The following is a 12566-nucleotide window of genomic DNA, read 5'->3' as shown; positions in this document are numbered from 1 at the left end:
TTAGAAACTTCATGTTCTGCATCTGTAACAGCTGCTAAGAGTATATACAGTTTATGAACTTGTGTAAAGTGTTTGCTTTTAAAGCTTTTAAAATTGCTTTGGCTCCATATACTGTATTCAACACCCGACACAAACTCAAATCACGTGGATCAGAGCACTCACAGCAGAGCTTCTCTCTCACTCTGACCCGCAGCCCATGAACTTCTAGTATTGTAACACTAGATGTCAGCCTTTTTAAACCAGCTGAGGGCCCTTTCATGGACTGTGATCACTCTGTGTAGATGTTCACTGTTCACCAGATCAGCTGTCAAGTGTGCAGATGAGGAAGTGGACAAGTGAAGGCATCTAAACCTGCCGTCACTTTAGATGACGTGAGCAGCTCACCTACTGTAAACCTAAACAGAAGTGCTACTGGCATCATAACATATGATCCCCACACATACAGTAACATACTGTACACCCACTAGCTGAGGAACGATTCCCATATTCCTACGAGACACTTTAAGAATTAATTCAAAACTAAATTTAAATAAATTACATGGAATTCAATTATTATAACTTACTCTCCTTATGTAAACATGTGTGCTGTTGTTATTGTTTTCTCCAGCATTTCTTCAATGTTTCCATAAGTTTATTCAGGCACATGGCCGTTATCATGGGTTTATAATGGCAGTTAATGGGATTGTTGAGGTCATAATAGATCTAATTAGCAACGTGTCTAACAATGACCCAATACATGTCTGTGCAGACGAGCAGCTTCGACAGGGGCTATAAGTGTCTGCTCCGAAATGTTGGGAAGCTCTTCTCGGCTGCGTAGCCCACTGACCTAGATTTCAATTGTTTTCTGCTCGAGACAATGGGAGAAATGGTTTCATAACTGAACACAATACCTGGGTGTTATTCAACGTGACTGCTGTTAAGGTTCTTATTGTGGCTGGGCTTTGTGGTGAGCGTTGCACGTTTTCTTTAAGTAACCCTGTCCGGCAGGCACTCAGTGATGAGCCCGTGCAGCCTAAAGGCTATGACTCAGAACTACTACAGTGGACGGACCATGATGCGATCACATGAATCTGAAGCTGGTCCGGCCCCCTGCTGGGTCAAACACAGACGTCAACAGACTGACATCAAACCTAAATTTAAAAAGATTATATTTCTCACTAAAATATTTAGACAGTTTATTAATTCATAAATAAAATCATCATGTGCTGTTACTGCAGGCAACTTTATTTGCGTACCCCCTTAATACATGAAGGCAGATTACTTTGCATAAGGGCAATAGAGTTGCTGCAAATTAAGTGAGGGAAACAAAAGTCCAGTGAGATGCGTTTCAACAGACTGCTGTAGATTTAAAACCTATTACGCGTGTGCAATTTATAGCCAAAGTAATAAACAGTACTGGCAACTCTTTGGACAGTTAACTTCAGTTTGCACTTACTAGAATGAGCAGTGAAGCTCAAACTTGGAGCATGTACCAAATCTGTGAAGGAAGGAGTTGCTGAGGTTGTTCTTCACCAGTTACAGCGGTATTCACAGCCTGTGAATACTGTTTGATGGGTAGATGAAGGAAGAGCGAACAGGAGGAGAATTAATCAAAGCACATCAAAGGCAAACGGATGGAGAGAATGAAAGAGTGCCGCCCATTTGTCCCATGCTGTTCCCGCTCCGCCTGAGTCTGCGCTCAGATCTCTGGGCCATTGTGCTGCCTGGGTTTACAGAGGGGGCTGGGACACCGTGAACACAAGCGAACACACACACACACACACACACACACACACACACACACACACACACACACACACACACACACACACACACACACACACACACACACACACACACACAAACAAACGTCTGCAAGCGGGGTTGGAGAAGGAAGACGTGACTCCTGGTCGCCTTTAATCGGCCTCTGAATCCCGGCCTCCTCTTTCCCACCATCAAGAACTTCGCCACTGAAACCCAAACACTGTCACACGCTGTCGAACACGTACGTGAGCTGCTGTCAGTGTGGGCCGGCTTGTGGCACCAGGACGATTCTCTTTGATAACGAGCCGCTACATTCAGCCGCTGCTCTTTTTATTGTTCGGCCCGTTAGTTGACTCCAATTTGCAGCCGTCCTTTGGGCTGCCGACACTGCTGCTTGTATTTTGTTGATCACTGTCTCTGGGCTGTTTCTCAATATGCATTTATTTACATGGGTCTTATTAGAACAGAAGTTACTGTAGGACAATGTGAAAATGCAGTCAGATCATACTCGCAATGATTGACAGGCCTGAATCTGAGTGAACATGCAACAAATCAAATATTAACCTTATAATTATAGTTACACTTTACACAATGATTTAGTCCTGGGTTTTATCACTTCACTCTGTTGGTGAGAAAATATTTTTATTATATGTATTTTAGGAGGCTAGCTCCTGCTCATGTTAGCCTCACTTGAAGCTCCTGCTCAAGCTAGCTTGAACAGGAGCTAGCCTATTTTCCTTGGCCTCTGAAAAATATACAGTGCAAAATTGTATTTAAAGCAAATATAAAAACACAAAATGCTGTTGGTTTGTTCAATGAATGATTCTGTGTGCAGCCGAAATGAAAATCCAATCGTGTTGAGAAACTTACTGTATTCTTTATGTAACTAAAGCAGAGTTCAGCAGAGAAAGACAAAAGTGATGTGAACTGACAATATTTTAATGGGCTGGATAAAGGACTGTAAGTGATCAATGGCGGCGGCGGCCAAGTGATGCCCGGGGGACGGCTTTGATGTGGGCATCCTCAGAGGGATGCCGGGGACAATGCCCTCTTTGAGGGGCCTGCGGGACGGCAGACACTTCCCTCTCCCTCTCTGCGCACACTCCTGTTGCTCAACGTGCCTCCGTCTCCGACTCTCTCTTCGTTTGTGCCGTGACCCTCTGGGACGTGCGTGGACGTCCTTCGCTCTACACCCGGTGCCGCATCGGCCCATACCCTTATCTGTGGAACCGTCTCCCGTCGTCCTCTCACGCTAATGAATTAGAACGACACCCCCTTCCCCGCCGCCCAGCCAATCGCTCGGCCGTCCCCTCCTCCCTCTCTCTATCTCGCTCTCCCTCCCTCTGTCTCCTTTCATAGAACCAAACCTCTTTGTAATGTCCAGCCTTGGCAAGTTGCACCCGATTTGCTGTCACAGTCTTAATGAATTCATCTGTTTGTGTATTGGCCATGGGACCATTTCACCCTCCTCTCACCCTCCTCCTTTCTCTTCCTATCCACACCCTCCTCCCTCTTACTGGTGTTTCCCCGGGGGACTCTATATATACCGAGGACCACTCCAGGCACCTATTGTTCCTCTAAGTAAACTTACGGACAGATGCCCTGAGAGCCCAGAGTGTCAGGAGGAGGGAGACACAAGCCAAGAAGGACCTGGGATAACCACAGGCTATTCTCATTGGAGGTCTGATGCTCTGACACCATGCTCTTACTCATATCACTGTTGCTTATGGGACTCGACGGCTTGCTGGGAGCCCCAACGGGCAGAGAGGTGTACCGGATGCCCCAGAGCGCACTTAAAGGCAAGACCCATGAAACACGTAGAACTTATTTGCTTCTCAAATGTGACAACTTGTGTTTCAGTTTTATGAGTTGAATCAACAGTAGAAGCAAGTTTATTACTGAATGTGAAACATTAAACCAACACTGGTTGGTTGATGCTTCATTCAAATCAAACTAGCGCTTTTTCCGGCTGTAGTGTTGAGGGTAGCTTGTCTTTGTGGACTCACAGCGAATGCTGGTGTCTGTTGGGAGTGTTCAGAACAAGGATCTTTGGGGTTCCAGTCGCCCCACAGCCCGTCCATGCCTGTCCGCTCAGCCCTGGCCTTCTAATTAAGTCTTCAGTCAGCATTGTTGTTGTTGGTTTCCTGTGATGTGCTGCGCCAGAGGAGGGGGGCTGCAGGGTCGGCAGTTTGATTGAAGTGCCCGTAGAAGCCTCAGCAACGCGCCGAGCGCGAGTTAGCTTCTACCAAAGAGCTCAAACAGCATCATGGGCGAAGGAGGTGTACTATCACAGACCCTAGAAAGCTGCACTGCTTGCATCTAACGAGATAAATAGGATGACACAATATTACTTTTAACTTATTGTTTATATGGATTTGTCTTTCTTACTGTATGCTCTCTATCTCTAATTTTTTAATATTTTTCTATCTCTGTGCAGCGTTGTCTGATCGCGGTACTGTGGTTTTAGAGGCAGCCATGACCAGTGCCCTGTCCGCTCTGGAGCGCGCATCCTCTGAGAGGAGTCGGGCCGAGGCCGGCTGCCGGGGCTGCGTTTCCTGTCTGTTTCAGGACTGCGGACAGCGATCGGGATCCTGTTGTTAGTACAAACAGCCGCTTCCATCCTCAGTTATGCGTCACACTGTCTTTCTTAGCATCTCCTTCAACCCTGCATCTTGCCACAACAGCATCACCTGCCACTGCCCTGTCAGAGCCCAGCTGTAATGTCATCGGTAAAGCCCAGAAGCTCCAAAATGAAGCCGAGCGGAGCTGGGCTCTCAGTCAGGCCTGTGCCTACTACCAGCATCGCTGTCCGCCGTCGGAGCTGGACAAGGAGGGCTGCATCCGGGTCATGGGTGAGAGCTGCAGCGCCCGAGTCCTCCAGTGCAGCCTCCTTAACACGATGCAGAACCTGGAACCTGCTACGCAGACGCACGCTCAGGGTGAGGGGGGCATGAGTGGCACAAACGTGGTGTTTTCTCCAGCGTTATATCTTAAGGCTCCGCTTCTCAACATGGCCGTCTGTCTGTTTGTCCCAGTAGCAGTGTGTGGTCAGAGGTCAGTGTCAGCTCAAAACGTCACACAGCCCCGGTCCAGGATCGTAGGTGGGTCCCCTGCTCCCCCAGGAAGCTGGCCCTGGCTGGTCAACCTGCAGCTGGAGGGTGCCCTGATGTGCGGAGGCGTCCTGGTGGACAGCTCGTGGGTGGTCACCGCCGCCCACTGTTTTGCCGGGTTAGTGCACACACGTGACTCCTTGCTCCCACTTAAATTCGATGTTCGATTTGCCTGTAACATCATCGACTGCTGGGCTAATTCCGACCATTGTTCCGACCTCTACAGCAGCCGCAGCGAGAGCTACTGGTCGGCCGTGGTGGGAGAGTTCGACATAACCAAGACCGACCCCGGCGAGCAGGTTCTCAGGGTGAACCGCATCATCCCTCACCCTAAGGTAATGAGCCGGCGTGCTGCGACGCCCTGTTGCGTTCCCGGCCAGCTCAGTCGATCACCGGCACGTTCTCCTCCTCCTGCAGTTCAACCCAAAGACGTTTAACAACGACATCGCGCTGGTGGAGTTGACGTCCCCAGCGGTCCTGTCTGAACGTGTCACCCCGGTGTGTCTCCCCTCCGGCACGGAGCCAGCTACCGGCAGCCCGTGTCTGGTAGCGGGGTGGGGGTCCGTCTATGAGGGTGAGTGGACCGAACATGATGAACTGTAGAAGGAAAGGGACGTTGTCTGGATATATTTAAACGTGTCTCTCTCTGCAGATGGACCGTCTGCTGATGTGGTGATGGAGGCCAAAGTTCCCCTTCTGCCTCAGAGCACTTGTAAGAGCTCTCTGGGCAAAGAGCTGGTCACCAACACCATGCTGTGTGCTGGCTACCTCTCAGGAGGCATTGACTCCTGCCAGGTGAGGAACATAATAACAATGGTTTTCCAAAGGTTTTTGTTCTTGAATTGTCTTATATTCATTTACTTTATGGGGTTTGTCAGGGAGATTCTGGAGGTCCTCTGATCTACCAGGATCGTCTGTCAGGACGTTTTCAGCTGTATGGCATCACTTCCTGGGGAGACGGCTGCGGGGAGAAGGGCAAACCTGGGGTCTACACACGGGTGGCTGCATTCTCCGACTGGATTCAGGCTGAGATACAGAGTGCGTTTCTTCTACGAGTGCACATAAATCACGAACGGTCTCTGAGGCATCCATGTAACCATATGTCTGTTCCATAGAGTCCTTTGGGAGCCGGGAGCCGACGTGTCCAGAGCTTCTGAAGACAACAGAAATGGCCGAGGAGGACCAGAGGTCGGAGTTCCGTTCTCTCTGCCGCTTCTACGCTCTGACCTGCCCTCCTGGACAGAGTGGCGCTGCATGCAGGCAAACGGGGGAGGACAAATGCCTCACGCGCTTTAAGAAATGCCGTAAGTTCCGTTCTGAGAAAATCTGCACATAATTTGAAAATCTGCTCGTAGAGAGGATTGTAATGGTTGGTCCCCTCCCTGCCGCCTAGAGTTACGCTCCTTCCTGCAGTCCCTGCTGGACCTACTCCAGAGGGCGGAGGACTACATCAGGGACAAAGTGGACCTGATGTTTTTCACGCAGACCTTGCCTCAGCTGGTGGAGCACATCTACAGCACAGCTTTCAGTCACGGCAGAGAGAGGCGGGACGTGAGCCAAGGCCTCCCTCAGGTTGAAGGTACATGAACAACCCTCTACCCCCACCAAAAACCTCAGGCAGTGGTTGGACATTAAAACTTCGTGTGCTTGTCACAGTTGTAACAGGTGTTGTATTACATGCAGAACAGCTAGATGGCGCTGGTGGCCCAGAGGAGCATGGTCCTTCTGCAGCACCCCTTGGCTTGTTCCAAGAAGTGGGACCTTCGGTGGACGACTGGGAGAAGTACCTGAGCAACCTGGCGGAGGGCATGGATGAACAGGGCACTGATGTCTCCTCCACACCAAGGAGGCGGGAGGATGACATTTTCCTGCAGGTAGCTTTGCAGATAATTTACAGCTGTTGTGATCTAATGATTGAATGTTGAGGTAAATGGCAGTTTAGGCATTTTCTTTGGGTTTTTATGAAGTATTCGTGACAACATGTGTTGATTCCACTTATCGTCTCCAGGCAGAGGACTCGGTCCGTCAGTTAGAGGAACGCTACCGAGCTGCTATCGCGGCACTGCGCTCCAAACTGGACTCCAGAGCTGCTCCTCCCATTCTGCACTTGGACACAACCTTCCTCCAGAATCTTCCCTTGAACGTTCCAACCTTTACTCCAACACTGTCTAAAACATCAGACTACGCCGGCTCCTCCTCACTACAGGAGTCCTGGTCATTTTTAACAGCATGGATGAGTGAAAATTTGAAACTAAGGACACAAGATGGGATTGTCTCCGAAGATGGGCCACAGAGAGCGACCTCGTCCAGTAGAGAGTCCTCTCCTGCTGTCACGCAGAGCTTCTCACCACAGGATTTGACCTCTGTTGACCCCGGAGACGGAGCGGAGGTGACATCTTCAGCTCTTCCACTTCCAGTTCAGTCGACAACTTCTGTCCATGCAGCGACCGAGGTCGAGCACACGGGGACGACTGCTGACCCCAGACCAGCTGCACATGCTGTGAAGAGCCTCCGCAGAAAATACCGGAGCCTTCTTCGCAAGAGGCAGATCCCGGTGGCCAACGGGAAAAGTATGTGACACATGCAGTAATTAATTAATTAATTTATTTAACATAATTGGTGTCATCCCACTTAAATTTTTCTTTTACTTTTCTGTAGTTTGTCCAGGAGTGAGAGAGTCCACACAGGAAGTCAGCCAAGTCAGAGATTCATACAGCTGGGTCTTAAGCATCCCAAACAAGAACCTGCGCATGAACTTCCAAGAGGTAAATAATCATTTGAGAAGGGAAGGCCGAGAAACCTGCAACGATGGACTGAAACAGCAAAACTGATTTGTGATCTGAATTGCTCCTTTAATTGATTTGTTCTTCTCCTTAGGTCTTAGTCGATCTCAGCTCCAAGAATGAACGAGGACTGTACCAGGCTCGGGTCAGAGCAGTAGTGGGAGGACGACCTTTGACCTTTTACAGCCTTGTGGGCCTGGAGAACGAGTCGTTCTACCGCAGTGTGCCAAGGATCATTGCTCTGGCCCTGGAGACACTCAAGACCTGACTTTACTATGAAGCCACGCTAGAAAGCATGGGAACTAAACAACGCATAAACGAGATGATGGCTCTTAAGTTCTCACACCAACATGAATCTGTCATTCACTATGGACAGCATCATTTTGTTGAGTTTGTTGGACGAGAGCTCGAAAACAAAAAAAAAGAATTATGAATGTAAGAATGCAACGTTCGACCCCCATCGCAGCACAGCATGTATGTGGTTGGAAGCACGGCCTTGTCTAACTTATAAGTTTGTATAATGTAAGTTATTCATATTGTCTTTTGCAAAGGTTGAGCCTTTTGTGAACTGTACATATTGTTTATGGGACATATTTATTTGTATAGACAAAGTTGTATTTTTGTAAAAAATTATCTATATATAATTAAAATCATTAATAATGCTGTGGCATGTTGCTGTCATTTGTTGTTATGTAAGTTGAATTTTAAAGCTGACAGTAAAGCGGCTGATCCTGCGCTTTGGCTGGGATCCAACTTATCGTACCCTCAAAGGATGGTTGGATGCTTTTCATGTGAGCCTTTAAATGCAAAGCGTTCCCGTCAGCACAGCAGCTGCCGTGCTGTAATGAGCAGTAGCCCATCACAGCTGACCTTTAGAGCCTCCTCTTGTCTGTCGTGATTTAAGGTAAAGGCAAATGCGTTATGTGATGACAGTGACAAAGCCACAATCTGTGAAGTGTTCACAGTGATCATTAGGCAATGGTGTCAAACAAGACTAAAATATCATCACATCACTGAGGGAAGTTCTCAGATCGAGTTTTATAAGACGCTTGTTTGATATAAGGAACAGCTGAGTGACCTGAGAAGCTGACGAGCACAGGTCTGACTTGTGTGTTTATTTGTGTGCTGCACACACACACACACACAATCACACACACACACACACACACACACACACACACACACACACACACACACACACACACACAACAAACTATTGACAGGCCAGAAATGTGTCAGATGTGCTGCTGTAAATGGACAGGACTTATCACCTGTTGCTCTGACCACTGTGTGTCTTTTTTTACTTCCTGGCTTGCAGACCTGCACAGTTGTCGTCTCCCTCCCTTCCTTGTCTTATTTGCTCTATACAGATCATGGCACTACTACAACTACTGGCAATCTGATGATAGACAGACACACTGTTTGTGTGTGTGTGTGTGTGTGTGTGTGTGTGTGTGTGTGTGTGTGTGTGTGTGTGTGTGTGTGTGTGTGTGTGTGTGTGTGTGTGTGTGTGTGTGTGTCACGCATTGTGACAGCTGGCTATGTGGCACTGGAAATACACCATAACAATCATCAGCCTCCCACCAACCCCCAACAATTCCTTTAAGCCTTCACCTCCACATCAACCCAAGTTCTGCTGGGAAACAGACGCGTTCACAGACACACGGGCCGAGTGCCAACCTCTTTCAGCTATAGTCCATGCGTGTCGGATCAGTGAGGGCAGTTTCGTCTCGGACGTTGTTGCACGCAGGCAGGCGCAGATGGATTCTGGCTCTGCGATCTCTCTGTCACTCTTTGTGAGGGTGCTGTTGACTTCTGCTGCAGGTAGGAATGCTGACTAACCGACCCACGGCTACACCTCATACACAGTTCTTTATATAACTTGCTGCTATGGAATCTGGATGTCGAAATTTTTGCCGAGCCCAGTTTATAATTCAATGTTGCGGCGTTGTGAACCGTTCCACTTCGTTCTGCCACGCTGTCCTGCTCTGACCCGCGTGTGTTCCGTCTGCAGCGGCGGCGCTCAACCTCGAGGGGGAACTCTTTGCGGATCTGATGAGGGATTACAACAAGAACATTCGGCCCAAGGAGAACAGCAATGACGTCACTCAGGTCACCATCAAGATGACGCTCACCAACCTCATCTCCCTGGTGAGTGGCCTCCATCAGCGCCAGCGGCCACACCGGCCTTTGAGTTGACGCGTTTTCCCAAACTGTCTCCTCGCAGAACGAAAAGGAAGAGGCTCTGACGACCAACGTCTGGATCGAACTGGTAACCATGCACGTTCGCTGCCTCGATGCTTATTGTTGATCATTTAAAAAGGCCAAGCGTTGAGCCCACAGTTTTGTGCACGGACTGTAGCAATGGTGCGACTACAGGCTGAGATGGGACCAGCCACCCAGGTCACATCTGTACGGAAACATCACCTCTGACCTGCGGGTCCCCTCCAAGAGCATCTGGCTGCCAGACATAATACTGGAGAACAAGTGGGTGCCACAGCTCAATAAATAAATATTGGGTTAAATAATGTACACTGTATCTGAGCCTCCTTTTTGTTTGTAGCGTGGACGGACAGTTTGAAGTAGCTCTCTACTGCAACGCCCTGGTGTCTCCTAACGGCTGCGTGTACTGGCTGCCACCCGCCATCTACCGCAGCGCTTGTCCCATCACGGTCAACTACTTCCCCTTCGACTGGCAGAACTGCACCATGGTCTTCCGGTGAGTTGAAACGACATCTTCGGGGCAAGGAAAGGAAAGGAAAATTGTTTGTGAAATAATGAAATAACGGTAATAAGAGACTGTGTTTTAATTCGAAACAGTAAATTTAGAAATAATAAAATCTAAGCTAATTGGACTCAAACAGAACCCATAACGACCAAAACAGTGGCAACACCTTTTTTGTGAAGGAGTTGTTGTTTCCTCCCTGTGTTCAGCTCTCAGACGTACAGCGCCAATGAGATCGAGATGGTTCTGAAAGAGGAGGACAACCAGACGATGGAGTGGGTGTTCATTGAGCCCCAGGCTTTTACGGGTACCGTATGAAGTCACGTGACTCGCTGAAACGGTGTTAGTACGACATGTGAAATGTTTGACTTTTTTTTTTTGTTAGAGAATGGAGAGTGGGTCATCAGACACAGGCCAGCCAAAAAGGTGATCAACGCTCAGCACAGTAAAGATGAGCTGGACTACCAGGAGGTGATCTTCTTCCTCGTCATCCAGAGAAAGCCCCTCTTCTACATCATCAACATCATCGTCCCCTGTGTGCTCTTCTCCTCCCTCAGCCTCCTCGTCTACTTCTTACCTGCCAAAGGTTTTTTCTCTCTCTTTGCTTGGCTGTAATTAAAACTCATGTCTCCTCCAGTAATTGGTATTCTGCATGTTTTCACAAACAACTCACCATTTTTTACAGCTGGGGGTCAGAAATGCACAATGTCTATTATCAACCTTCTGGGTCAGACCGTGTTTCTCTTCCTTATTGCCAAGAAGGTTCCTGAGACGTCAGAGTCGGTCCCTCTCATCGGAAAGTAAGCATCAAACTCTCAAACTGACTGAAGAAAACGGAGCTAATCAATGATGAGATTTTTGGACGTCTGACGGCAGGTATCTCATGTTTGTGATGTCTGTGACCACCATGGTGGTGATGAACTGCGTCATAGTCCTCAACATTTCCCTGAGGACACCAAACACACACATGATGTCAGACAAAGTGCGAAAGGTGAGTGTACAGTGTGGTCAGACTATGACTGTGTATCTACTGAATGAACATAAATCAATTCCCTCTTTCAGATCTTCCTAAACATCCTGCCGCGACTGCTGAGGATGCAGATGCGTCCGTGGACACCAAGCGGCGACAGCAGCCCCGCGACAACGAACGGTGGACCTCTGGCTAAAGATGGGAATGGTGTGTTCATGGTTCCATGCCGGCGCCGCAGCTCCATGGCCCTCATCGCTAAGGCGGAGGAATATATAGTAAAGACATCCCGATCTGAACTGATGTTCGCCAGACTCAGAGAGAGAAACGGCTTGATGAAGTCAGTGTTTGAGAAGCTACGTAAGTGTTTGAACTACTCCTGCACTTTAGGATTCCTGTATTAGGGCCTGCTTGTCTTTGTTATTGGCTGGTTGATTGGGTTCTACCTCCAGATGACGGGCTGGACGTGGGCACAGCCGAGCAGCTCGGCGCCAGTCTGGCGAAGGCCTCCCCGGAGCTGAAGCAGTGCGTGGCCTCCTGCAAGCACATCGCTGAAACGGCGAAGCAACAGAGCACCTTCCAGAACGTGAGCCCCACGAAAATGCGTTCCCACGCGTTCTCACGTTCATGAAGCATCACCTATAAAGCTTTTTGTTCCTCCTCCAGGAGAATGAAGAGTGGTTCCTGCTCGCCCGCGTGATTGACAGGGTCTGCTTCATCGTCATGGCGTCCGTGTTTTTTATCGGCACTATAGGAATCTTCCTGATGGGCCATTTCAACCAGCCCCCCTCCTCGCCTTTCCTTGGGGATCCGAAGATGTATCTCCCTACAAATAATATGACAGACGTGCAGGGCTGACCAGAGAACCAAAGGGACTATGGAGACGATATGGCTGCACTGGTAGCGTGGGCAGTCACAGAGGTCAAAGGTTAAACACGCTTGCTCCAGGTCCTCAAGGGCGATCTGTTGTCAGCACAATATTTACTGCTCTGACTTGATTACACATTGTAATTTACTGGCGTGATACTGACAAACCTCCCAAAATCGATATCTTTAGCAATAAAAGCCCTTCTGTAAATGACTGCTGGCTCGGCACCTTTTTTACTGCACTCATACAGTAGATTTTAAGAGCAGTATCACCTCGCAGGGTACCCATGAAGCACAGACCTGCAGCTCAGTCCTCCACCTCTGGAAGCAGGGCTTTAATTACACGGCTGAGCGGCGCCTTTGTAGCCCCA

General features: G+C 48.8%; 2 protein-coding genes and 1 long non-coding RNA gene across 3 annotated transcripts; 2 read left to right on the top strand and 1 right to left on the bottom strand.

Annotated features, from left to right (window-relative positions):
* The first annotated feature begins 4068 nt into the window (after window positions 1–4068).
* Window positions 4069–8405, top strand: prss56 (serine protease 56). The gene is made up of 13 exons (XM_029131792.3): window positions 4069–4339; window positions 4428–4682; window positions 4782–4971; window positions 5080–5188; window positions 5271–5427; window positions 5506–5648; window positions 5732–5891; window positions 5969–6157; window positions 6247–6432; window positions 6537–6727; window positions 6862–7423; window positions 7512–7618; window positions 7731–8405. The coding sequence occupies exons 1-13, from the start codon at window positions 4135–4137 to the stop codon at window positions 7902–7904; spliced, it is 2628 nt and encodes an 875-aa protein (XP_028987625.2). The 5' UTR covers window positions 4069–4134; the 3' UTR covers window positions 7905–8405.
* Window positions 8406–9249: 844 nt separating this feature from the next.
* On the top strand, window positions 9250–12409 carry chrng (cholinergic receptor, nicotinic, gamma). The gene is made up of 12 exons (XM_029131613.3): window positions 9250–9460; window positions 9651–9787; window positions 9864–9908; window positions 9999–10123; window positions 10200–10355; window positions 10571–10668; window positions 10747–10947; window positions 11047–11161; window positions 11238–11352; window positions 11424–11688; window positions 11781–11914; window positions 11995–12409. Exons 1-12 carry the CDS (start codon window positions 9397–9399, stop codon window positions 12184–12186), a joined length of 1647 nt encoding a protein of 548 aa, XP_028987446.1. The 5' UTR covers window positions 9250–9396; the 3' UTR covers window positions 12187–12409.
* Window positions 9460–10664, bottom strand: LOC129603277 (uncharacterized). Its single transcript, XR_008693034.1, has 3 exons — window positions 10531–10664; window positions 9776–10372; window positions 9460–9688 (listed from the first exon to the last, which is right to left on the bottom strand). It is a non-coding gene; the product is annotated as an uncharacterized LOC129603277 (long non-coding RNA).
* Window positions 12410–12566: the final 157 nt, after the last annotated feature.

The sequence above is a fragment of the Betta splendens genome, chromosome 17, assembly GCF_900634795.4.
Source record: "Betta splendens chromosome 17, fBetSpl5.4, whole genome shotgun sequence".
Taxonomy (NCBI): domain Eukaryota; kingdom Metazoa; phylum Chordata; class Actinopteri; order Anabantiformes; family Osphronemidae; genus Betta; species Betta splendens.
The sequence above is the reverse complement of the archived record's forward strand: the minus strand, read 5'-3'. Positions and strand labels throughout refer to the sequence as shown.